Raw genomic sequence first — 25,166 nt, forward strand, 5'->3', positions numbered from 1 at the left:
AGTAGAATGTATTGGAACCCACTAGATGGAGGAAAGGGCCCCATGAAGTCAATGCCCCACACATCAAACAACTCGACTTCAACAATTGTCGTCAATGGCATCTCCTTCTTCTTAGAAACACCCCCCATTCTCTGGCACTCGTTGCATCTTCTCACGTAGTCCTGGCAGTCTTTGGTGATGGTTGGCCAAAATAGACCACTTTGGAGCACTTTCATAGCAGTCCGGTTAGCTCCAAAATGCCCCCCACTAGGTGCGGTGTGGCAATGCATAATAACGGACTCCCACTCCTCTTGAGGGACACATCTTCTAATCACCATGTCGGCACATCTTCTAAAAAGACAAGGCTCGTCCCAAAAATAGAACTTCACGTCGTGGAAGAACTTCTTCTTTTGATAGTCCTCAAGTCCTTCGGGAATCACCTTAGCAACAAGATAGTTCACAATATTGGCATACCATGCCACTTGACCCTTGGCCACATAAAACAAATGCTCATCCGGGAATTCTTCATTGATGACCAACTTCAATTTTTCCTCTTCACTAGCATGCTCCAATCTTGAAAGATGATCCGCCACCACATTCTCACACCCTTTTCTATCTCGGATCTCCAAATCAAATTCTTGAAGGAGCAAGATCCACCTTATAAGCCTTGGTTTTGCATCTTGCTTAACAAATAGATGGCGGATGGCGGCATGGTCAGTAAAGACAATAGTTTTGGCCCCAATAAGGTAAGGGCGGAACTTGTCAAAAGAGTAGACCACCGCAAGCATTTCCTTCTCGGTAGTGGTGTAGTTAGCTTGAGCCGAATCCAATGTCCTACTAGCATAATATATCACCCGGAATATCTTGTCTCTCTTTTGTCCCAAAGCCGAGCCTACCGCCACATCACTTGCATCACACATGATCTCGAAAGGTTGAGACCAATCGGGGGAGATCAAGATTGGGGCACTCACCAACGCCGCCTTGAGCTTCTCAAATGCCTGCGCACATTCAAGAGTGAAATCAAATTTTACATCTTTAGCTAGTAAATGGCAAAGGGGTCTAGCAATATGTGAAAAATCTTTGATGAAACGCCTATAGAACCCCGCATGGCCTAGGAAGCTCCTCACGGCCTTCTCACTACAAGGATGTGGCAATTGCTCAATGGCAACTATCTTGGCTCTATCCACTTCAAGTCCTCCGGCTGAAATTTTGTGTCCCAACACGATCCCATCACGGACCATAAAATGACATTTCTCCCAATTGAGTACTAGATTGGTCTCCTCACATCTCTGCAAAACTTTGGTTAGATTATCCAAGCAACTATCAAATGTCATACCAAAAACAGAGAAGTCATCCATGAAAACCTCCATAATATTCTCAACCATATCATGAAAAATGGACATCATACATCTCTGAAAAGTAGCCGGGGCATTACAAAGCCCAAAAGACATTCTCCTAAATGCATAGACACCATAAGGACACACAAAAGCCGTCTTATGTTGATCCTCGGGAGCTATCAAAATTTGGTTATATCCCGAATAACCGTCGAGAAAACAATAATACTCATGTCCGGCTAACCTATCCAACATTTGATCAATAAATGGAAGGGGGAAGTGATCTTTCCTAGTGGCCAAATTTAAAGCGCGATAATCAATGCAAACTCTCCACCCGGACACCACTCTAGTAGCTATCAACTCATCATTTTTCCCTTTCACCACAGTGGTGCCCCCCTTTTTAGACACCACTTGAGTAGGACTCACCCACTCACTGTCGGATATAGCATATATCATACCGGCATCTAACCATTTCAACACTTCTTTTCTAACCACATCTTGCATAATAGGGTTTAGTCGCCTTTGGTTTTGTACCTTAGGCTTATACCCCTCGTCTAAATGAATTCTATGCATGCAAACGGTTGGGCTTATTCCCTTAATGTCCGATATGGACCACCCAATGGCTCTCTTATGCTTCCTAAGAACTCTCAACAATTTATCCAACTCGAAACTAGAGAGAGAAGATGATACAATTACCGGAAAAGTGTCATTCCCTCCAAGAAAGGCATATCGCAAGTGTAGTGGAAGTGGCTTCAACTCAAGCTTCTTGTTTTCCCCATCTTTATTGCTATCTTCACTTCCACTCCTAAGAGGTAGAAATTGTGGACGAAGTGATCTAGGGATTTCTTTAGCCGAGTCCAAAGCACCTACAAATTCCAACAACTCGGGGTTAGCATCCAAAACATCAAAAGAATGAGAAGAATACATGGAATGAGAAATGCATCTCTCTAATTGATCATCCAAGTAAGAGGTCGGTGCCACTCCTCCAACACACTCATCCATCACGGTCACAACATTGCAATGTTGTAGGCTTCCTCCCGGTTCCGCATCATGCCTCTTTAAGGCCTCATATATCGAAAATGTCACGCTCTCATCATTGAGGCGAAGTGTAAGTTCCCCTTTTGAAACATCGATCATGGCCTTCCCGGTGGCAAGGAACGGTCTTCCCAAAATAAGAGGTACAATTCTATCCTCTTCCATGTCCAACACCACGAAGTCAACGGGGAATATGAACTCATTCACCCTCACCAATATATCTTCTGCTATGCCCGAGGGATATGTCACCGATCTATCCGCCATTTGCAAAGTAATGCTAGTCGATCTCAATTTACCAATATTCAACTTGTTGAAGAAGGACAATGGCATAAGATTAATGCTAGCCCCTAGATCGCACAAGGCATTCCCCACAAAGCAATTTCCAATAGTGCACTCAATAGTGAAGCTTCCCGGATCTTGCATTTTGGCCGGCAACTTCCTTTGAATAATTGCACTGCAACTCTCCGTCAAGTTGACCGTCTCATAGTGCCCCCATTTCCTTTTTTGTGATACCACATCCTTGAGGAACTTTGCATAACTTGGCATTTGTTGAAGTGCTTCAACAAGAGGGATGTTAATTTGAACTTTCCTAAAGATATCCAAAAATCTTGAAAATTGTTCATCCTTCTTTTTCTTTTGCATCATTTGAGGGAAAGGAAGTTTAACTTCCGTGGGCTTAGGAGGAACTATTGTCTCGGCTTGATCTTTTGGTGGGCTCTTCGTTGATGCCTCCACTTCTATTGTCTCTTCTTCTTCGGGTTGCACAATAGCTTCCTTTTCGGGCATAGGGGGGCTCTTATAGCTTGTTCCACTCCTCAAATTGATAGCCTTGCAATCCTTTGGGTTAGGAATGGTGTTGCTTGGGAATTGCCCCGGTTGATGAAGTTGGCCCACGGCTTGGGCAATTTGACTCATTTGATGCTCCAAAGCCCCCATTCTCGTGGTGACCTCCACTACCGCCGTCTCAACCTTATCAATTCTCTTAGTAGATTGTGTCATGATTCCATCGGTCTTCTCCATTAGAGCTTTTAGAAGCTCATGGGTGACATCATCACTTGAAGGTTTAGAATTGGTGGGCACATTAGCGGCCCCACTTGTCGACCCACTAGGTGTAGGGAAACGAGGTGGTGGAGGTGGTTGGATAGCATTGTTTGGATTGCCATAAGAAAGGTTTGGATGTGCATTGAAGGGTGAGCGATAGCCTTGGTAATTACCACCCCCATTGTTAGGGCGATAGTTGTAGAAGTTCCTTTGATTCCCTCCTTGATGCACATAATTGACATCTTCCACGGTATGTAAAGGCTCTCCCATAGGTGCCACTCCCAAACTAAGGCCATCCACCTTTTGATTCAACAATATCATTTGTTGGTTGAGAAGATTGAATGCATCCGAATCCACAACCGAAGCCACCGGCATTGAACTATCTCGGCCCGAGCTCCAACCCTTGCTAGTATAGGCAAGCCTTTGAAGCATCTTCTTGCACTCCTCGACCCCCTTGTCCAAGAATGAACCCCCCGAACCAAAGTCTAATTGACTCTTGATAAACTCCGAGCATCCATTGTAGAAGAGGCTCACTTGATGGCCCGGAGATAACCCATGGTTGGGGCATTTCTTTAGCAAGGCGTTGAATCTCTCCCAAGCCTCGAACATAGACTCTTGGCCCTTCATTTTAAAGTGGGAGATCTCTGCTTGGAGGTTGAGAGTGGAGCTTAGAGGGAAGAATCGATCCAAAAACTTTTGGGCTAAGTCGTCCCAACTTGTAACCGAGCCCGGCTCAAGGTTATCAAACCAATCTCTAGCATATCCCGACAATGAGAATGGAAATAGCCTAAGTTTGATTGTATCGTCGGGAACCCCATTAAGCTTAGTTGTATTGGCAATCTCTAAGAATTTAGATAAGTGCCTATTAGGATCCTCCGTGGGCCTTCCCGAGAAAACACGTTGCTCCACAAATTGAATCAATCCTGTCTTCAACTCAAAATTGTTGGCATTCACCCTTGTATCATAGGGTGGATGTGGGATATTGACGTTCCCAAATGCGTCTCTAACCGGAGCCTCTCGCCTCCTTTCCTCCTCTCTTTCCCTTCTCATCTCCGCCATTTCTTGTTGTAGTTGGAGAATGATTTGGTCTTGATTTAATAGAGGTGGAGGTGGAGGGGGAATTCCCTCATTGTTCCCATGTGGATTTTCCATTGGCTCAACTTGATGTTGAGCTCTTGCTCTTCTCCTTCGTCCTCCTCTTCTTCTATTGGCGGCTTCTATCTCTAAATTAATCGGCTCAAGGGGTAAACGACTTGAGCGCGTGAGCATAAAAACCTACACAACACAAGAGAGGAAACAAAGTCAAAATAGAGCTAAACTAGAAAACTAAACTAAATAATTAAAGCAAGTAAAATGTCTAAACTAGTATTCTCTATCTTTTCACAATATCAAACACAAAAGCAAATTTAGTCCCCGGCAACGGCGCCAAAAACTTGACTCGTGCTAATTTAGTATTCAAAAGCGTCACCCGCAAGTGTACGAGTTAAGTAGCACGTGGTAAGCTAAATTATCGATCCACGGAGACTAAAAGCCGGTTTGAATACTATGATGTAACTTTGAACACTATCTAGACTAATAAAAGGGGTTTTGGTTTTCTTAACTAAGATCAAAGAACAAATAAGCTAGTAAGACAATTAACTAAGAAAAACAAACAAACAAAGATAGGTTTTCACACAAATTGGGAAAGTATAGGGAAATGGATCCGTTAGAATGGATCAAGGATTTCATCTATGGGTCATGCTCATCTATTGGGCCTCAAATGCGGTTAGGAAAGTCGGGATAATCGGTTAGACCCCCTCTCGGGTGCATCTAACACGTGGGTCAATCTCTAGTGTAGGAGTCTCGTCCATACAATTCGAGATTGACTCCAAAGCACAACGGACCCAAGCCCTCTCTCTAGCTTATGCATCTCTCGATTACATATAATGCACGGAGTTGTTGATTACACATCTATCCTAATCTTGTATTTCTCAATAACATCAATTAGGTACAAGATTTATCTAATTGGTAGCTAAGCAATTAGATATTAAAAGACCAAGGTTCAACAAAACCAACAAAAGAGATAGATACGCATTCAACCATAGATTCAATCCATACAATCCATTCAAACTTCACCAAATCCCTACTAAAAGCTTAGCTACTCATAGTCAAAGCTAACATAAAAGCAAAAACAAGGAAAACAAAGCTACACATAATAGAAATGATACTAGAACTCCCTATGGTGGAATTGATGGTGGGGGGTCTCCTTCCTCCAATCTCTTGGAAATGGGAAGCTCCTTGACTTCAAATCCTCTCAAAACCTTACTTTCTTGCTAAGATTCGTGGTGTGGGAGTTAGGGTTTGGAAATGAGTGAGAACCCTTTTATATCCGGAGTAAGAAAGAGGCAAAGTTGGCAACAGCGACAAATCGCCCGGTCGGGCGATCTGTAAGTCGGAATATGCCCGGTCGGGCGATCTGGGTAAATCGCGATGAGGCTTCAAACGCCCGGTCGGGCGTTTTGTTGGATGAACAACGCCCGGTCGGGCGAACTTTCTGTTTTCTTCGGCTTGCGCCCGACCGGGCGTTTTTTATATGAAATTCGCCCGGTCGGGCGAACATTCTGTGGTCAGCCCGTTCGCTCCGTTTTGCCCGTTTTAGACCTGTTCTTGCATCAAAACTCCGACAAACTTGTTAACTCTAAAAAATAGCTGAAAAGTGGGTGAAACATATACTTTATACCTCAAAAGATTCAACAACATGTGTTAATCACCCATCTAAACATCCTAAACTATGAGTTTGTCAGTAGCCTTTGAGCTCACTATCCATACTTATCCTACCTCGTCCCTAGCCCCATTACAACCTTGAAATAAGACCTTGGACCTTATCGTTGATGCTTGTGGATGTTGTGTAAAGAACTTGGTAGAGTTAAAGAGGTTCGATTTGAAATCTGTGAGTCTATGTGGTTAGTATTGCTTAATGAGTCAATGATGATGGTTTGAGTTGTTTGATCGCATGCTTGGACTTATTTTGAAGTGCACCTTAACTTGACGTTCTAGGGGGATGAGTGATTGTTCTTGAGAGTGGGAAATCTTGATTGGAAATGTTGGGGGTTTAGATTTTGTCACTCACGTCCCTACATGATTCTTTGTGATGAAAATTTCTCTGCGGGGTAGACTTGCGTTGAGTTTTTGTGCTAAAAAAAAATGTACCTTGCTCGGGGCGAGCAAGAGCTTAAGTTTGGGGGTATTTGATGCGAAGCTTATTTCCTATTCTTTACCCCGGATTTCATGTTAATTATAACTCACCAAGTCGTGCTTTGAGTGTAGTTTCGGGTGTTAGAAGCTGGAAGTTCGTCGGAAATGCATAGCTGAGATTCCAGAGAGTTCGCCCGGTCGGGCGTTTTGATGTCGCTAAACGCCCGGTCGGGCGTTTCCATATTGTGCATGCGGAGTCCAGAAAGTTCGCCCGGTCGGGCGTTCTGATTTCAACTAAACGCCCGGTCGGGCATTTCCCGCGAGGCCATGCAGTAGCCTTTCGCCCGGTCGGGCGATTACCTCCTTTGAATTCGCCCGGTCGGGCGTTTTAGTCGCGTAACTGCGATTTTGCAGTTGACCCAGCGGTTGATGGATCAAAAAGGCTGGGAGACGGATTTAGATTGGGGGAGAGGAGACAGAGAAAAAGACAGAGGGAGAGAAAGGAGGAGAGGAAGAAGAGAAGGAAGGCATTCCGGCCATTATTCCGACCATCCATTCCCGAATCCCGACTCCACTCGACGAGAGCATCACACCTATGGTTTTATTTCTACATTCTACCATGTGTATAGGCTAGGCTCTCTTTGTTGCTCCGAGTTGTAATCTAGGCTTGTATGAATGTTTTCACACCATCGAATCATGTGTTTTGATACCAACAATGTTTGCTTTAATTAAAATGCTACGTTTTTGGCTAATGATGTAGTGTTGTTAAATCTTAACTATTGTCTCTTTAACATAGCTAGGATTGATCGTTTGTTGGTATGCTTTCGATTTAGAACTGTTCAGGGGATAAATTGATAGTGGATTAGGTAAGTGATTATAGTAGACGACATTTATTCCCGCGCATCCGCAGGAACTAAATGTTCGTTGAAAGTTGGTTCATGGAACAAGTGTTCAGCTGACTGTGAACTATACGTCGTAGACATGTTCAGTGCACGCGATTAGGTTGATAATTATAATCCCGTCGTATGTTTCGTTGTAAATGGTGTAAAACAACGCAAGCTTAGTGAGCAACTTGGAGTGACCTGTCTTTCTCGTGTCAAAAATCTCATTTCAGTAGCTTAAGTTAGTTAACCATCTCAAAATCAAAACAAAATATTTTTTATGCTTTGTGTAGTCTTATTAAGCGTAAGCAATCTCGCCTCCCTGTGGATCGACACTTGAAATACTACTACGATACTGTATTCTTGCAGTAGTGTAGTATTATTAGAGTTAAAATAATTGAACTTGATAATCTTTTTACATTGATTAAGAACTCTAAAATATCGCATCAATCATTTTAGTAGATCAAATTTTGTATTCGACATACATCTGTTATGAGCATTGAATAAAGTACCACGCTTTCTAATGTTGTTCATTATTAGCCTATACTACTGCATTTGGTAACAGATTTAGTCCATTTCAGAAATCTTAGTTCATTTCAAAGATCTATTGACAAATGGAAATATTTCATATAAAGTAAGATTAATAATCTACTCCTACAATATATTTTGTCTATTCTCTTTAAGCTTGCAAAAAGTCTAAACAAATTCAAATTCAAAATGTAAATGAAGTAAGAAACTACATGATTGAAGTACAGAAGTAAGGGAATGAAGAACATAATTATCCGAATGAAGTAAATTTGGAACAGAACTACTTGAACTAAATAGAATAACCAGCCTTAACATCGGATTTTCCTCTTTAAATGTTGTTCAATATTAGCTTGTAATACTGCATTGGGTACCATATTTAGTTCATTTCAGAGATCTTAGTTCATTTTTGAGATCTATTGATTATTGATGAGTGAATGACAAATGGAAAATATATCAAAGTAATACTAAGAAAAACATTATAATAAAGAAAAAATAATCCATATAAAAACACTTCAGTCTATTATCTTTAAGCTTGCAAAAAGTTTTAACAAATTCAAATTCAAAATGTAAATGAAGTAAGAAACTACAAGACTGAAGTACAGAAGTAAGAGAATGAAGAACAGAAATATCCGAATGAAGTAATAAAACAACCAGCTTCAACATCCAGAATTGATCCTATACTAGCTTCTTCATTATTGGTCGATGAAGATCCATCTTCAACCGCAGAATTTGTCGGTGTTTTTCCTACTCCATCTTCAACCGCAGAATTTGGACACTGCAGAAATGAAATATGCATAAAAGCATTTGAAGTCCTACTGGAATGGAATGAAGTAAAAACCTAGTTCAATGAAGTAATTATGTTTTTGAATGAAGTAATAAATCTATTGGAATAAATTATACTATTGTTTATACTGAATAAAGTAAAAACCTAGCTCAATATATTACATGCTGGAATGAAGTAATAAACTTACTTGAATGAAGTAAAAATCAACTAAAATGAAGTAAAAACTAACTGGAATGAAGTAAAAACCTAGTTCAATGAATTCGAATGAAACATGTGTTAAATCATTTGAAAACCTACTGCATGCAATGAACTAAAAACATGTTTGAATGAAGTAACGACTCATTTAAATGAAGTAGTATTTAATGAAGTAAAAATCTGTTCATTTTCAATATATTACGTACTGGAATGAAGTAATAAACTTACTTGAATGAAGTAAAAATCAACTGAAATGAAGTAAAAACTAACTGGAATGAAATAAAAACCTAGTTCAATGAATTCGAATGAAACATGTGTTAAATCATTTGAAAACCTACTGCATGCAATGAACTAAAAACCTGTTTGAATGAAGTAACGACTCATTTAAATGAAGTAATATGGAATGAAGTACATTCTGTTCATTTCAATATATTACGTACTGGAATGAAGTAATGAACTTACTTGAATGAAGTAAAAACCAACTAGAATGAAGTAAAAACATTTTCATTTTAAATTTATTAGATAATGAACTGAAGCAATAAACTTACTGTAATGAAATAAAAAACTACAAAAATGAAGTAATACCTACTGGAAATAAATTACTTCATATTGATCTGTTTATTACTAAAAGCGTGAAAAAATCAAATGAAACCTACTGGTGAAATAATTTACTAATGCTCTTCTTCTTCTTCTTCTTCTTCTTCTTCTTCTTCCTCCTCCTCCTCCTCCCAGTACTGCTAATATTACTTCATTCAATCTGGTGATTACTTCATTCAGATAATCTATTACTTCATACTGATATATTTATTATTACAAACGTGAAAAAATAAAAAATATACAAATTGTTAATATGAGTTTGCATGAAGAAGAGTGCCAATTGGTGTTTGTAGATCATCCATAATCAGAATTCTTCTATGAGATTCTGAAGGTAAGCTTGAGAAGTAATCGAAATTCTGATCTCACGAAGTAATCGGAATTCTGATCTCACGAAGTAATCGAAATTCTTCACGTTCGGCTTCATTGTGTCGATATATCCAGCTTTATATTCAGAGATGAATCACGATTTGATGCAGATCGCGATTGTTGAATTGATGAAATTGCAAAACGATCGATGAAATTGATGAATTGATGCAGATAGTGAATTGATGAAGGCGATGGAGACGATGAAGATTTAAGGAGATTACATTAAGAAGATCGATGAAGATCGATGGAGATTGAAGAATTTGATGCAGATCCAGAATTTGATGCAGATCACGATTGTTGAATTGATGAAATTGCAAAACGATCGATGAAATTGATGAATTGATGCAGATAGTGAATCGATGAAGGCGATGGAGGCGATGAAGGCGATGGAGACGATGGAGATTTAAGGAGATTACAGGAAGAAGATCGATGGAGATTGAAGAAATCCGCGATCGAAGATTTGAGAAAGATGATACACGTATTTTTGGAGAGTTAATAAATTGATTTCCTAAAATAACCTCAGCAAGTTTTTTAAAATAAAACAATGAAATAATGGTAAATTAATCATAACCACAAGATCTAGAAGATGGAGGGCCCTAATTTGGTCTCTAGTTCGGTCCTTAAGAATGGTTCGACATTGATCACAACCCCCTCTATATATATATATATATATATATATATATATATAGGGTTGCGTTAAAGATAGAACCATTCTTAAGTGTAGAACCTAGAACTCTACATATTTTATTCATTGGATGAGGAAAAAATGACGGTCAAGATTAAAAATCATACATATTAGACTATGTTTTCACGACATTCCGGACTCAACATGTGAAAAAACTCACATGTTGATGGAAGAATGAATGAAACGAAGAAGAGTCCATGCATGCTTTATTTTTTCACTTCTCTGCATTCACCCATTAATAATAGTTTTGGTTGTAATGGGAAGTTGCTGTGCAAATCAACACCATTGGATTAAAAGATCTAACGACCTCCGTTTGGCATTTGTTCTACGTTTAAGAATGGTTCTATCTTGATCACAATCCAAACGTAGAACAAATGCCAAACGGAGGTCGTTAAATCTTTTAATCCAATGGTGTTGATGCGCACAACAACTTCCCATTACAACCAAAACTATTATTAATGGGTGAATGCAGATAAGTGAAATTGCGGGCATATATATATATATATATATATATATATATATATATATATATATATATATATATTCCGATATTCTCAAGTCTCAACTCAAGAAATTGCCATCTATTTTCACACTTATTAGCTGTAATTTCTCAACACCATACTACCTATAAATACAACATGATCATAAATATTTCAGCTTCCGACACAATTCACAATTTCTTGTCATCTTTAAACATTTGTTTTCTCCTTTTCCTTTCACTCAACAAGTTTCGATTTTCATAGAAATTTTTATGCTTCAAGCAAGGTATATAATTATGTCTTCATAAAGATAAAAAGAAAAACTGATAGAAAAGAAAGAGATGCATATCACAGGTCTGTTTTTTTTATATATATATAAATACTGGAAATTAGGAGAAATTAATGGATTTCAATGTGTGTCCTTATTTATTTTTGGTACCATACCTTCAATCAGGTTTATATACCATCACTTTGGCTACTTCTACCCTTCCTAAACCCAGTCGTCAAAGCGGGCAATGCAGACATCAGAAACGACGAGAAAGAAGCGAAACAACGCTACAAAAGGGCTCTGATATTCATCCTAGGATACATCAGAAACGAAGAAGCAGCAGCTGCAGCAGCACAGCACGACGAACATATCACAGCAGCAACAAGGAAACTTGACACGCGAGTAATAGACTCGTTTCCAGAGATAATATTCCCGCAGACAGATGGCAAGTTTCACTTCACAGATTGTCACATATGCTTGGAAGAGTTCAAAGAAGGCGAGGGTTTAGTAGTGCTACCTACCTGCGGCCACGCTTATCACAAGCACTGCATTTACCGCTGGATGGCCACCAGAAACTCGTGTTGCCCTGATTGCCGCCATGATTATGGGCTTGTCTGTGATCATGTATAGCATTCATACCTCAACAATGTTTTGGGGGATTATTTAGTTGATCAGGTTATATATATCATAGCAGAATTCAAGAAAACGTGGAAAATGAATGTCGTATCAAGCAATGAATCGAATGATGTAATTAAAAAGTATAGCACCGATGTACATGGCACAACTCATTTTGGCAATCTCAAATACAATAAAGTAATGTGAGCTCTCATCGTTTTATGGTAAACGGGCCTAAACCTGGAACGTGAGTGAATATGATGAAGCGAATAATGAATCTGGCTTTCCGTGATACTTCGCGAATCTGTGTCCACGTTTCCACAATATGGCTAGGAGAGATGTCGACAAAAGTTAATTCGCCTCGACAAAATGCCTGGACTTCTTATCCTTTTAACACTTTGGAGTTACTCCAGGAAGCATGTCGTCTTGCACAGCACCCAACAAAGTAGATCGTCGACTGCAATGAGATGAGCAGAAAATACAGGAAAAGGAATCAGATAAGAAAGCAATTTCTCTAGAAATAACGTAAGCAACAAATCATTGAAAAGCGAGCAAAAAGAAAACATGCTATACCAGGACCACGAAGAGAATAATGTTGAAGATTGCAACCACCCTCCACTCGACTTTCATGTATTGTGCCACTCCAGCCCTTGGTTGTTGGTAACGTGCAATGAAACGACATGTCAGACTTTATTTGCATTTAAAGAGGAATATGGAAAAAAAAAGTATAGAGGTATATACTTGCAGGAATCGCAATTATAGCACTTGGTAGACTTGGAGTTTTTGTAGAGCCTGCAATCTTTGTTAGAACTTATCGGGTGGAAGCTCATGTCGTAGAAAGAGGCATTGACAGCTAGGTAACCACACCTGATACGAAAAGATGATACCACCACGTCACGGGGAGAGTAGTTGCCAAAGGCGATAAAGGAAAGAGAATAGACAACATACTCAGATGGTGGTCGACAACAACCCGCTTCAATGGGGCTCAATTTGGCGGATTTGTATTGCTTGAGAGTCTGCAGCATGCAGGTCAGAAATACAAAATCGGTTTGTAAAAAAATGAATTTGCAATAAAAATAAGAAGAAGGTGGTGGGAATTGAAAGTCACATGATAACCTTGTATTTTTTGGAAAGGTTATTGCAGTCATCCGATTTGACAAGACAACTCTTCAGTTGTCCCCAGTTATGAGAATTGTTAAGCTGAAACATAGGTGGAAAGTGGAAAACATGATTTCTACTCATGATTCGACTTCGTTAATGCCGATTGCCAACCTTCTATGATGTGTAAATGGAAGCTTACTTGTTTCAGAAACCAGGAACTATAATCCTGAAGCTGGTACTCCTTATACCTAAATCGGGAGTAATTGATATCTTAGTTGATAAGGAGTGAGATGAAACGAGCACTCAAGTGACTACACTGTCACAGACATATGAACAGCGGGGGAACAACACTAGAGTGTGCAATAGCAAGAAGGAAAAAAGAGCCGAACTGAGTAGTAAGTTGTCATACGACTCATACCTGAGACCTTCGACGTTATGACCAGAGACATTGTTTGTTATTATAAACCTGCAGCAATGACACAGAAGATTAGTTCATAGTGAATGGTAGTCTAATGTGGTGTATTCTAAAAAAATATGAAAACAGCATATGGTAAAGTCTTTACAAAAATCCAACAATGGAGAAGAATTTCGAGCAGTCATAGCTTAATAAAAGCAAAATTGAGGATATTGTGCTTACATCCAATTCACCACAAATAATAAAATTTTAAAGAGTTCTGGAAAAACTAAAGCCGAATTGTAGAAAACCTTATTTAGGTAAGCACAGTAAATACAGGACCTCCCAAACCTCAGAAGTGTTAATTGATAGACATTTCGATCTCTCAAATTAGAAAGCAAATAGTGTGTGAAGGCTCAAATAAGTGATAACACAAAAGATAAACTCAAACAAGGTTGGAAAAGAAACAGCGGAAGATATTCCTATAAGATCTATAACTTGGAAATAACCACGAGTAAATCAAAAGATTATAATGGAATTCCACAATGAGGGTACTCACGCCAAGACCGTGAAGAGCAAAATCGCCACCAGTATGATGCAAAGCAAGATGAGATACTGCAAAGTACACGCTAAGGAAGAACTGAGCATAAGTACGAAAGAGAGCAAGAAAAGGAAATTAGGCAAACAAGAAGCTGATAAGGATACAATCCACAACAAGATTGAATTATTCTTCAATGCACCCCAAAATCCAACAACTGATCTGAAAAGATGAACAATACATCAATTGGCAACAAGTAAGATAAGTTTCGGATTCTAGCCAGTAAAGAAAACAACAAGTTATAGAAGAACGAAAGCTTACACTACAAAGATAACAGCACCAAGTCCTATAACAGGGAGTGTCAGAGACTTCCTACAACTGTCATGATGAGAGTTCATCCACACCCCAAAACCAACAATGCCCACAGCTATCAACTAAAAACACATTGAACACCACAGTTTTAAAAAAAAGGCAATAGTAAAGCAAGAATTGGTGGCATTATAACTATCCACCTATTAACACTTTCCAAAATTGCAAAGTCAGCATTGTGTATTATACTATTGAAGGTAAAAATTAAAGAACCAGGTTAACCAAATGAAGCATCCACGTTTTTCTCAAAATAGGAATTATCCTCCAACAATGCGAAAAAACATAATGAAGCATCATATTCAACACAAATACACATAAATATATTAACTTCAACGAAGATTATGAAGCAATTGAGATCAAATGAGGTGGCATGATTTCCCCTGCTCTGCACAAACTAAAGCATTAGTTACACACTGCAAGAATCCATTTTTTTAAAAATGGGTCGATCAGAAAGCTACAAAATAAATTAAAATCAGAAGCCCACGTGAAAAGAAGGGTCTTTTAATTTAACATAGCTGACATTCAAAGAAGTAAAAGGGAAAAACGAAAAGGAACTGATACCATTGTCAGAAAATTGATCCATCGGATTACAAAAGTACTTGTTCCTGCCTCTGAACTCATCTTTTTCTCCACACCTCCTCCACTTCCTCTCTCAATGTCAAGAACTCCACAGACAACACGCAGCAAGAATCGCGTGCAAGGTAAAAGATTGAAACTTTAGAAATGGGAGTTGTTCGAGGATTTTATTACTCCACTTTGCTGTCATATGAAATAATTTTAATCCAAAGTCGAGACTTCTTTTGACCATCGAGTTGTGCTTGTCTGTCCTCGTTTGAGTAACAATTATATTTATTAAATAACTGTATTTCTAATAAAAAAATTACTACTGTAGTTATAAAATCAAAAGTTTGGCTTCTTTCCAAATTCGAGTCAAGGCCCAAATAACACTTGTCTGGGATAATCAGCCTTATTCAACGAGTCTTATGTCATGTAAACACCAACAACTTTTCAATTTAGTAAAATCCTACATACATATAATCAGGTCGATGAGATAAAATATAAAGTGCTAAAAATTTAAATGAATTCACATGGTAAAGTATGTATACATAGAGAGATAATAAGATACTATTACATACGTGCAAACATTCTCAATCAAACGTGACCCTATGCAATCCTGAGAAATATAAAATGATCATACATGCAATAAATAATTTCATCAAAAAATAAAATTCGATGAAATTTCGAAATAAATTAAAAAACAAAAAAGCAAGAAAATGTTATAAATTGTTGTCTTCCCTCCCTAATTCTCAACTGCTTGGGGTGATCCACTCGGTTGATCAGCCTCAGGCTCAGGCTCTGGCTCGGGTTCAGGTTCAGCCACAACCTCATCCTCGGGTGCAGAGGCAGGCTCGGGGTCATTGTCTGGCTCAGCCTCAGAGTCGTTGGGCGTGGAATCTCCAGCATTCTTCTTCTTAGTGATATTGGAGTAGCTACCTTTCTCCTTGAAGAGCTGAGCAAAGTGGATTTTGCAGTAGACTGTTCCATCCAAAGCAGCATAGGATGAGGGTGTGATGAGGCACCCTCCATGAGCACACTTGAAGCAATTCTTGTGGTAGAAATCACCCTCCACTGTTATCTATATATACAACAATGTTTGTTTTGTATGTACTAGTATTAACTTAATTTTGTCTTAAAAATGACTTAATATCAAGAATTTACCTTCTCCAATGGATACACTGTCTTCTTGCAGTTTGCACATTTTTCTTGAGTGCCGGAGAAAATGGAGGAGAATTTACTAGGGGGAGTCTTCTGCATTTAGTTACATCGCCAAACAACCAACCTTTTATTTATTTATTTTTGTGAAAAGTGTGTGGGGTTAAATATACTGGATATGAGAATCAATTACATGTACCTGTGGTTCTACTGGTTTTGCTGCAGGAAATACATTTAAAATGGTGTATAAGACAATTGGTTATCAAACTTTTAAGTAATATTAATAGTTATTTTTTAATTGAGAGTTTGGAAAAAGCTAACCTGGAGACTTGCTAAAATTGTAGTTTCCACTTTCTTTAAAGAGTTGTTCATAGTGAGGCTTGCAGTATAGTTCTCCATCCACAGCAGAGTAGTTACTCATCTGCAAACACATTCATGTTACTCCTATTTATCTCTCGTAGACTTTGTAGAGATAAAGAGCCAATTTTGAGTTGGATAATCATCTCATCTTATAAAAGATTTTATTGGTGATGGGCTCAATTATAATATCGTATCAGAGTTGAGTAACTTGAGTCCTCCACGATGTGTTTGGTCTTGTGCAGTAACCGATGATATTGATAGGAGGACTTATTGAAATTATGTTTGTCCATATCGACTTGGTAAAGATCTTTTTTGTTTTTATATGCGTACAAGCAAACATACATGACATGCATATAAAATAGGAGTACTATATAACAAAACATATTGTTCAATAAAAGAAGTCCATAGATATTGAGATTTTTTAGTATACAAGATTGAAAATATATAGAGACGAAGAATCATACAGAGAGACGTCCATTGCATTGATTGCATTTGAAGCATGACTTATGATATGGAACTCCATTCACGGACATCATCTCTACAAAATGTACAGTTTTATCACAACATTTGCATTTCTGCGTTGTCCCATAACCTGCCATTTTCTTCTTCTTTTTTTTTTGTTGAAGAAAAACTAAAATTAATAGTCAGAAGGGATTATTTGAAAAGTGAATTGATCCTTTTTGTTCTTAATATGTTAGATTATGAGGATGAAAATGAAGTGAGAAAAATATTAGTGGAGCAACAAATTTAGCCTGATATCAAGGGAATGGAGTGGAAGAGCTACTTTTACTGAAACTTGAAATTAGATGGAGTACATTGTAGTAGATGTAATGAAATTATATACGGAAAATAGCAAATATGTTAGTGGATACCATTCTTAGTTGAGTAGGACCCTTGAAATAAAACAAAATAATATACTATGATGAAAGAAAGATTTTTTCACAAAATTAATCTATAGTATTTGCCCAATTCACATTAATAGTTAGCAGGTAAATAAATAGCTATTCCTCTCAGCATAGTGAAATCAATAAAATTCTGAGAAGAGAGTAGTTGTATGAGAGAAAATTTCCATTGAATTAAATCCTGATTAATTAGATAAGTTTATAAATTTTGTTGTATAACATTATAACATAATAATAATAAATTCCAACTTCAAAAAGTGATCGAGTTATAATTTATACAGACGGATCCAAATATCATAACAAACCAAAAGTAGGCCTAATTAAAACATGAAATAAAAGTGCAATGGATGAGAAAGTAGAATTAGAAGCTAAAGCATGCACACGATATCTTGGGTATGGTGGCTGTGGTTCGACATTCGGCAGCCATTTCCTCTGCTTTCAAAAAGTGTTTGCTGCGATCTTCTTCAATCATCGCTCTCTTTTCCTCAGCTGCCTTATGAATTAAAGCCTCCTTATTCTTCATCTTCTCTGCATATTCTGCCTTCTTTTTCTCAAACTTTTCCTGTTTTTTAATTCAATTATCAAAGTAAATTGTTGTTATAACTTCTTTTCTATCTCATGGTCTCTAGAGTTGAATTATTTTTTATATTAATAATTTTTGGTCATGGTTGGTTAATATTTTTCACATATTCTGTTTCCATAAACATTTCAGTTTTGATAAAAACACAGAATACACCAGGTTGTATTAGTAAAAGAAGAAAAACTTAAGAAAATTAAGAAGTTATTGTAGATGGTAAAACTGAGACAGAAAATCCTTACCTCAATCTGCTTCAATTCTGCTTCCACAGCTGCTCTTTTGGTATTCTCCCAAGCATCTACGGCTGATAACTTTTTATGTGCCCTGAATCATAATAAATTTGTTGCTTTTAATCAATTACTATTATTTGAACAAATTGCTTCATATAGTTAGCTTTGACATAGACCACCATAAAAGATTTTATATGAATTTGCAATTATTCAAAAATAATGTAATTACCACACCATCTTTTAATCGTTTATGATCACAACATTCTCAAATTTTATTTGTAATTAATAGTAATACTTATTCCTAGGGTTCTGATTACAAACTAAAAAGTAAAAGAGAGTAGTGTACTTGTTTTCAGCTTTTGTTTTCTCGTTTTCTTCCCATGCTTTGATAAGAGATAATTTCTTCTCAATCTCCACTTTTGCAAGCACATCATCTAAACATAGAAAACCATAGATGCAATTGGAATAAATCCCAAAAAAGGATAATTCAAGAATGATTATTAGTAATTACCCCTGCAGCTTTCCCAACAACATATGTTTGCCAAAAAAATTAGAAAAAAATATCATATACTACTATATTACTACAATCTAATGCAATAGTAATAATCTTTAAAAGAGTCACATGTAACAAAGAGATAAAGAGAAATACTTGAAGAAGTGGGAGGTGGATTAGAGTTTAATGATTGAGAATCCTGCAATGAAAATTGAGTGATTGGTTTTTCACTATAATCTGCTTTTTCTTCAGCAGGCAAAACTGCGGCTGCTGCTGCAGTTGATTCATCTTTCCCATTCACTGATTTTGTTTCTTCTCCCATCTCTCTCTGTCAAGTGTGTGAGATAAAGAATTGGAGAAGAAGAGTGAGTAAAACCAAGGTTTGAAGGGTGGGTGAAAATTGGATATCTATGCAGTTGGAAAATGCCAAATTGAGGTGGTGACATCACATCATAGTATTGGTAAGTTCGGTTGAATATAGCTCGCATTTTTTTTTGAAAAGGAGAAAAGAATGAAACTTTTAAAAAAGAAAATATTAGATTTGGATAATATTTAGTGGGGAAAAAAATCATGAATAGACTAATCGTATATGTGAAGTGGAAGTCCACAAAATATTAAAATCAAAGAAACAATGACTCCATTGACAGGTGGAGAATCTTCAATCTTGTAGAGAGAGACACCAAAGAAAAAAAAACTTCCAAAAAAAAAATATTTCAGATTTAATCAATGACGAGATTCATGTACTATTTTTTAATTAATCAGTCAAATCCACATCATTTCGTGTCGCACTTGGGTTTAGTGGCATATTGATATTCGACGTTAGAAATTGATTTAGATGACATATATATTCGAGGTTTTAATACTTGAAAATGTTTCTCACTGGCTATTTAGTTTTCTAATCTTCGCTCCGGTAGAAATAGACAGCCAAGAATATGTTCTAATTAAGGATTGTTTGCTCTTATTCTTTGGCATGTTAGATTATCTTCATACTCAAATGCAAATGAAATTAATTGATTTTCATTCATATAATTGTGTGTGAATTAAAGTATATATTGGATTGAGAAGATACATCACTATTTGACATGTTCCAGCACAAATTGTTTTATACAAAGGTACTTCGGTATTTTTTAAAGTGGATAAAAAATCAATCTTTGAACATTTATAATTATAAATATGAAAATTGGTCAGAAAAAATAATGAACCTTCACAAATTTTTAGCATTTTCACCACCTTTAAAAGGGGTCTTAAAAAATATTCACGTTTTTAAATTGTGCGAATTTCTCGTACTAAAGTTTTCGACATCAATTTTGCATACGTGGAATGCGAAAAGCCTACATGTAATAGTCGGAGTTACATTCCACATAGGCAAAATTTATGCCGAAAACTTTATTGTAGGAAATCCGCATGATTCAAAAAGTTGCTGATTTTTATGACAACTTTTAAAGATTGTGGGAAATATCAAATTTTTGTAAAAACTTATAATTTTTTTGATCAATTTCCCTTATAAATATTTATCCTTTCTGTATTTCTACAATTCTGAAATTGCATCATTAAACATTACTTGCGTATTATCGCCAACTCTATACATTCGTAATATATTAGTCAATATTTGTGTAATTAAAAATATGTTAATTTATATAAATGAAGTGTATAATGTGCAAAAAATCATAAAATTAAAATTTTCTAAATTAGTATACTATTAATAATTAAGATTGATCCCTTCTCACAAGTGGCTTCACTTGATTGGGTGTACCCGATTTAGAAGTCAATGTAATTGATTGCCTAAACCTTTGCGTACTGTACAAATAATTAACTATAGATTAATAGTTTTATCAATAAACTATAGATTAATTAGTAGTGATAATTAAAGAGATAATGTTGGTAGGTAACTAGTCTGGCCGACCATATATGCCCAGTTGACAAATTGACACAATGGTTATTTACTTATTTATGTTGATTTTAGATCTGTTGACGTGAAGAATAAAGTACCTATATTTACTTTAATTAAGAATCCTTAGGTTTGAAATATTATACTTGTTGGTTTCTGGGATTACAAAGATAACTACCGGGCGTAATACAACCCAAAAGAAAGAAAAGGAAGAACTGAACTTAAAAATACAACGTATAATCGAAACTACTAAACCAGTGTGATTAGCCGAGTCGAGGAGGCCTCTTCCCGCAAGACGAGATACGCCCTGGTAGTGCTCTTCGGTTTGGCGTGTCGTCCCCAAAGGTAAAACGACTACGTCTCTATTGATGCAGCACCGCAATCAACAGAGCTCCGGCGAACTGGATGGAGGAGAGGGCAGAGCTTCGACAGAAAAACTATGCAGGGAGAGGGAGATAGCTTATGATGCAGAATGCTTTTTGAATTGTTTAGTGATGCATGGAATGGCTGGCCTATTTATAGGCTCAGTCCACTGCAGGGGGTCAACAGCCATGATGGCTGTCATCATGGCAATTCGTAACCGATGTCGGTTACAGACGTGTGGCAGGAGTGTGTCATCCGTGTGTGGAGCGTGTGGATTTCTCACGTGGCACCCGTGACTGTGCCTCGCTTGACGACGTGTCAAGCCACTTAGATTGCTGACTCGGCGGTGGTCCAAAAAGAATAGTTTGGGCCAAGCACCAAGCCCAAAGACCACCCAAAGACCAATTGCCAAGATCCAAGATCAAGATCAAGATCAAGATCGAGATCGGGATCGGGATCGGGCTCGGGCCCGCGGCCCGCGACCACGGGCACGGGCGGGCGGGCGGCGGCGGCGGCGCGCGCGTGTGCGCGCGTGTGGGCTCTTTCACCCATCTTGGTCCACTATAATTATTAAGTAACATAAAGTCACTTAATTTATACACATTAAAGATGTGTTAATCCTCCAATGTGGGATAATTAACACTAGTTAATTATTCCCTAAGCTCCATCTCCAAGCTTTAATTAAAAGCTAATTATGCCCAACTTTAATCCACTATTTCTCACTCACCGGAAATCGGATTTGAGAAAGTGAATATACTACATTTACCTACGTAAAATGTAGATCGACGCTATGTCATTTAATTTCACAAAATTAAATGTCTCGTCACATTTATTATTTGGTCAAAATCCATTGACCGGGCATATTTAATCCATGATTTTTACAATCCCCCACATGAGTGGAAATAGCCAAATGCATATGCATGCAGACACAAGCTCAACCCTCGAGAGGTATATAAGCATAAGGATAGGTAGTTGTTGACTTTGAACCCTCCATAGTCGACACCATCGGATACACATGCGGCTTAGTAGCGCGATGCTTTGAACTAATCCCCCACGGCGTGCACCGAGACAATGGTGTTAACGCTTAAACACCTCAACCTCATCCGTTCTCACGTTTTGTGTCCATTGCGGTCTTGGACACCACTTTGGATTCATAAGTGCATTTTTTTTTATGAAGCGACCACACTTCGCACTTACATAGGTGATTCTTAGTCAAGTACCTTGCCATACTTGGTCTCTTTGAGAATTCCATCTCTTTGAGATCCTTAAGAACCATTAAAAGTCATAGACTTAGCCTTTACCACGAGGCAAGTTCTCCAACACACTATTGCTCTCTAGGGAATAGATATAGTTTGAGTGTTTTTCCATGAACTCTCATAGCTTAGTTGTCCCTTTGAACCAAGTTCTTGGGATCTCCAGTCATCATGGTTGGGTTACCACTATGACAATTCTTTAGTTTGTGGATTTCAAACCCATTCCCTCTAGCAACTTATTCATTTGATCACGGTTTAACCCTTTGGTTAGCGGATCCGCTAGATTATCTATTGACTTCACATAGTCAATTGTAATCACCCCTGTTGTGATCAAATGTCTCACGGTGTTATGTCGTCGACGTATATGTCGAGACTTACCGTTATAGAAACCATTGTTTGCCCTTCCAATAGCCGCTTGGCTATCGCAGTGAATCAGCACTGGTGGCACTGGCTTAGACCAACATGGAATGTCTTCAAGGAAGTTCTTAAGCCACTCGGCTTCCTCACCAGCCTTATCCAAGGCAATGAACTCCGATTCCATTGTTGATCGGGCTATACATGTCTGTTTTGTGGATTTCCACGATACAGCACCACCCCCAATAGTAAAGACGTATCCACTTGTCGAAAGTGAGTCTCTATTATCGGATATCCAATTGGCATCACAGTACCCTTCAAGTACCGGGGGGTATCTCGAGAAGTGTAGCCCAAGATTTTGAGTGTGTTTTAAATATCTCAAAACCCTCACAAGAGCTCTCCAATGCTCTTTGCTTGGATTGCTCGTGTAACGACTTAACTTGTTCACGGCACAAGCAATGTCAGGTCGAGTGCAATTAGTCAAGTACATAATGCACCCGATGACCCGTGCATACTCTTCTTGTGCAACGGGCTCGCCTTTGTTTTTGCTCAAGTGAACGTCGAGTTCAATTGGAGTCTTAACCGGCGCGCCATCATAGGCTTTGAATTTATTCAATATCTTCTCAACATAATGTGATTGTGTTAAGATGATTCCATCATTCGTTCTTAGAATCTTCATTCCAAGAATTACATCGGCTAGACCCATGTCTTTCATGTCAAAGTTTCTCTTTAACATGGCCTTTGTATCGTTAATTACTTGAGTGTTGCTACCCAAGATTAACATATCATCAACGTAGAGACACACTATAACATGACCGTTATTAGTGCTCTTGATGTAGACACATTTGTCGCACTCGTTGATTTTAAACCCATTTAATAACATCACATTATCAAACTTCAAGTGCCATTGCAATGGCGCTTGTTTCAATCCATATAGGGATTTCACGAGCTTGCATACCTTTTTCTCTTGTCCAGGTACTACAAACCCTTCGGGTTGTTCCATATAGATTTCATCTTCTAGTTCACCATTTAGAAACGCGGTCTTTACATCCATTTGATGAATCTCAAGATTGTGCAAAGCAGCAATAGCGAGAAGCACTCGTATAGATGTAATCCTTGTTACAGGTGAATAGGTATCGAAGAAGTCATGTCCTTCTTTTTGTTTAAAACCCTTTACTACCAATCGGGCTTTATACTTATCAACTGTTCCATCGGCCTTAAACTTTCTTTTAAGAACCCATTTGCATCCTAAAGGTTTAGCACCTTCGGGCAAATCAACCAACACCCATGTGTGGTTTAGCAAAATTGAATCAATTTCGCTTTGAACAGCTTCTCTCCAATGCAGCCCGTCTGGGCCAGCAAAGGCTACTTTTATCGATGTTGGTTCTTCATCCAACATGAAAGCAATGTAGTCAGGACCAAAAGTTTTTGGTGTTCTGACTCTATTACCACGTCTTAGTACTGTATCTTTTGGATCGGGCCTTGCACGCTTGCGCGATTCAGGTTCCGCATCTGTTGATTTAGAACTAGTGGCTTCTTCTTCCACTTGTTTAGAACTAGTGGCTTCTTCAATTCTTGTCTCAGAATTGGTTGATACCTTTTCCTTATCTTTGCAAGGAAAGGTATTTTCGAGAAATACAGCATTCCTCGACTCAATTGTTGTTCCTACTGTGATAGTCGATATTTCAGACTTGTGAACAACAAATCGATATGCACTACTGTTAAGTGCATATCCAATGAAGATGCAATCAACCGTCTTAGGTCCGATTGTAACTTCTTTGGGCGGAGGAACCATCACCTTTGCCAAACACCCCCACACTTTGAGGTATTTGTAGGATGACTTCCTTCCCTTCCACAACTCATAAGGAGTAACATCTTTTCCTTTGAGAGGGATTTTATTCAAGATATAGTTTGCTGTCAAAACAGCTTCCCCCCACATGTTATGTGGTAATCCTGAACTGAGTAGCAGTGCATTCATCATCTCTTTTAGAGTTCGATTCTTGCGTTCTGCAACACCATTAGATTGTGGTGAATATGGAGCAGTTGTTTGATGAATTATACCACTTGCGTTGCATAACTCCTCAAACGGGGCTACATATTCGCCTCCTCTATCGCTTCGAATCATTTTGATTTTACAACCAAGTTGATTCTCAACTTCGTTCTTATAATTTTTGAACGCCTCTATTGCTTCATCTTTGCCTTTTAAAAGATAAATGTAGCAATATCTTGTGCAATCATCTATGAAAGTGATAAAGTACTTTTTACCACCTCTAGTTTGCACCATCTTTAAATCACATACATCCGTGTGAATTAATTCAAGGGGTTTTGTGCTTCGTTCAACCGAGTGAAACGGCAACTTAGTCATTTTTGCTTCAAGACAAATTTCACATTTATCTTGGATATCCAATTCATTAGCCTTTAGTAAATCTAAATTTACTAATCTTTTAATGGCTTTTGAATTTACATGTCCCAATCTACAATGCCACAAATTTGAACACTCAGTCAAGTAAGAGGAAGTAGATGCTTTATTATTATTAGCCAATGGCTTTGCAACACTTCGAGTTGCTACACTAAGCTTGAAAAGCCCATCGGTTACATAACCTTTTCCGATGGATTTTCCAAACTTATACAAGACAAACCTATCGGACTCAAATACAAGTTTAAACCCTT

General features: G+C 37.9%; 3 protein-coding genes and 1 non-coding gene across 4 annotated transcripts; 1 reads left to right on the top strand and 3 right to left on the bottom strand.

Moving 5' to 3' along the window:
* Positions 1 to 3,939: 3,939 nt before the first annotated feature.
* Positions 3,940 to 4,046, top strand: LOC121773096. The gene has a single exon (XR_006044669.1). It is a non-coding gene; the product is annotated as a small nucleolar RNA R71 (small nucleolar RNA).
* Positions 4,047 to 12,065: 8,019 nt separating this feature from the next.
* Positions 12,066 to 15,158, bottom strand: LOC121769849 (tetraspanin-10-like). Its single transcript, XM_042166613.1, has 11 exons — positions 14,925 to 15,158; positions 14,316 to 14,428; positions 14,162 to 14,216; positions 14,016 to 14,071; positions 13,481 to 13,528; positions 13,262 to 13,310; positions 13,078 to 13,161; positions 12,910 to 12,977; positions 12,703 to 12,828; positions 12,535 to 12,610; positions 12,066 to 12,418 (listed from the first exon to the last, which is right to left on the bottom strand). Exons 1-11 carry the CDS (start codon positions 14,982 to 14,984, stop codon positions 12,344 to 12,346), a joined length of 810 nt encoding a protein of 269 aa, XP_042022547.1. The 5' UTR covers positions 14,985 to 15,158; the 3' UTR covers positions 12,066 to 12,343.
* Positions 15,159 to 15,415: 257 nt separating this feature from the next.
* Positions 15,416 to 17,069, bottom strand: LOC121769850 (LIM domain-containing protein WLIM2b-like). Its single transcript, XM_042166615.1, has 5 exons — positions 16,901 to 17,069; positions 16,398 to 16,497; positions 16,276 to 16,295; positions 16,083 to 16,172; positions 15,416 to 15,999 (listed from the first exon to the last, which is right to left on the bottom strand). Exons 1-5 carry the CDS (start codon positions 17,033 to 17,035, stop codon positions 15,664 to 15,666), a joined length of 681 nt encoding a protein of 226 aa, XP_042022549.1. The 5' UTR covers positions 17,036 to 17,069; the 3' UTR covers positions 15,416 to 15,663.
* A 493-nt stretch (positions 17,070 to 17,562) lies between these two features.
* LOC121769851 (remorin-like) lies at positions 17,563 to 19,108 on the bottom strand. The gene is made up of 4 exons (XM_042166616.1): positions 18,795 to 19,108; positions 18,492 to 18,579; positions 18,158 to 18,239; positions 17,563 to 17,900 (listed from the first exon to the last, which is right to left on the bottom strand). Exons 1-4 carry the CDS (start codon positions 18,958 to 18,960, stop codon positions 17,700 to 17,702), a joined length of 537 nt encoding a protein of 178 aa, XP_042022550.1. The 5' UTR covers positions 18,961 to 19,108; the 3' UTR covers positions 17,563 to 17,699.
* Positions 19,109 to 25,166: the final 6,058 nt, after the last annotated feature.

Source organism: Salvia splendens, chromosome 16, assembly GCF_004379255.2.
Source record: "Salvia splendens isolate huo1 chromosome 16, SspV2, whole genome shotgun sequence".
Lineage (NCBI taxonomy): Eukaryota > Viridiplantae > Streptophyta > Magnoliopsida > Lamiales > Lamiaceae > Salvia > Salvia splendens.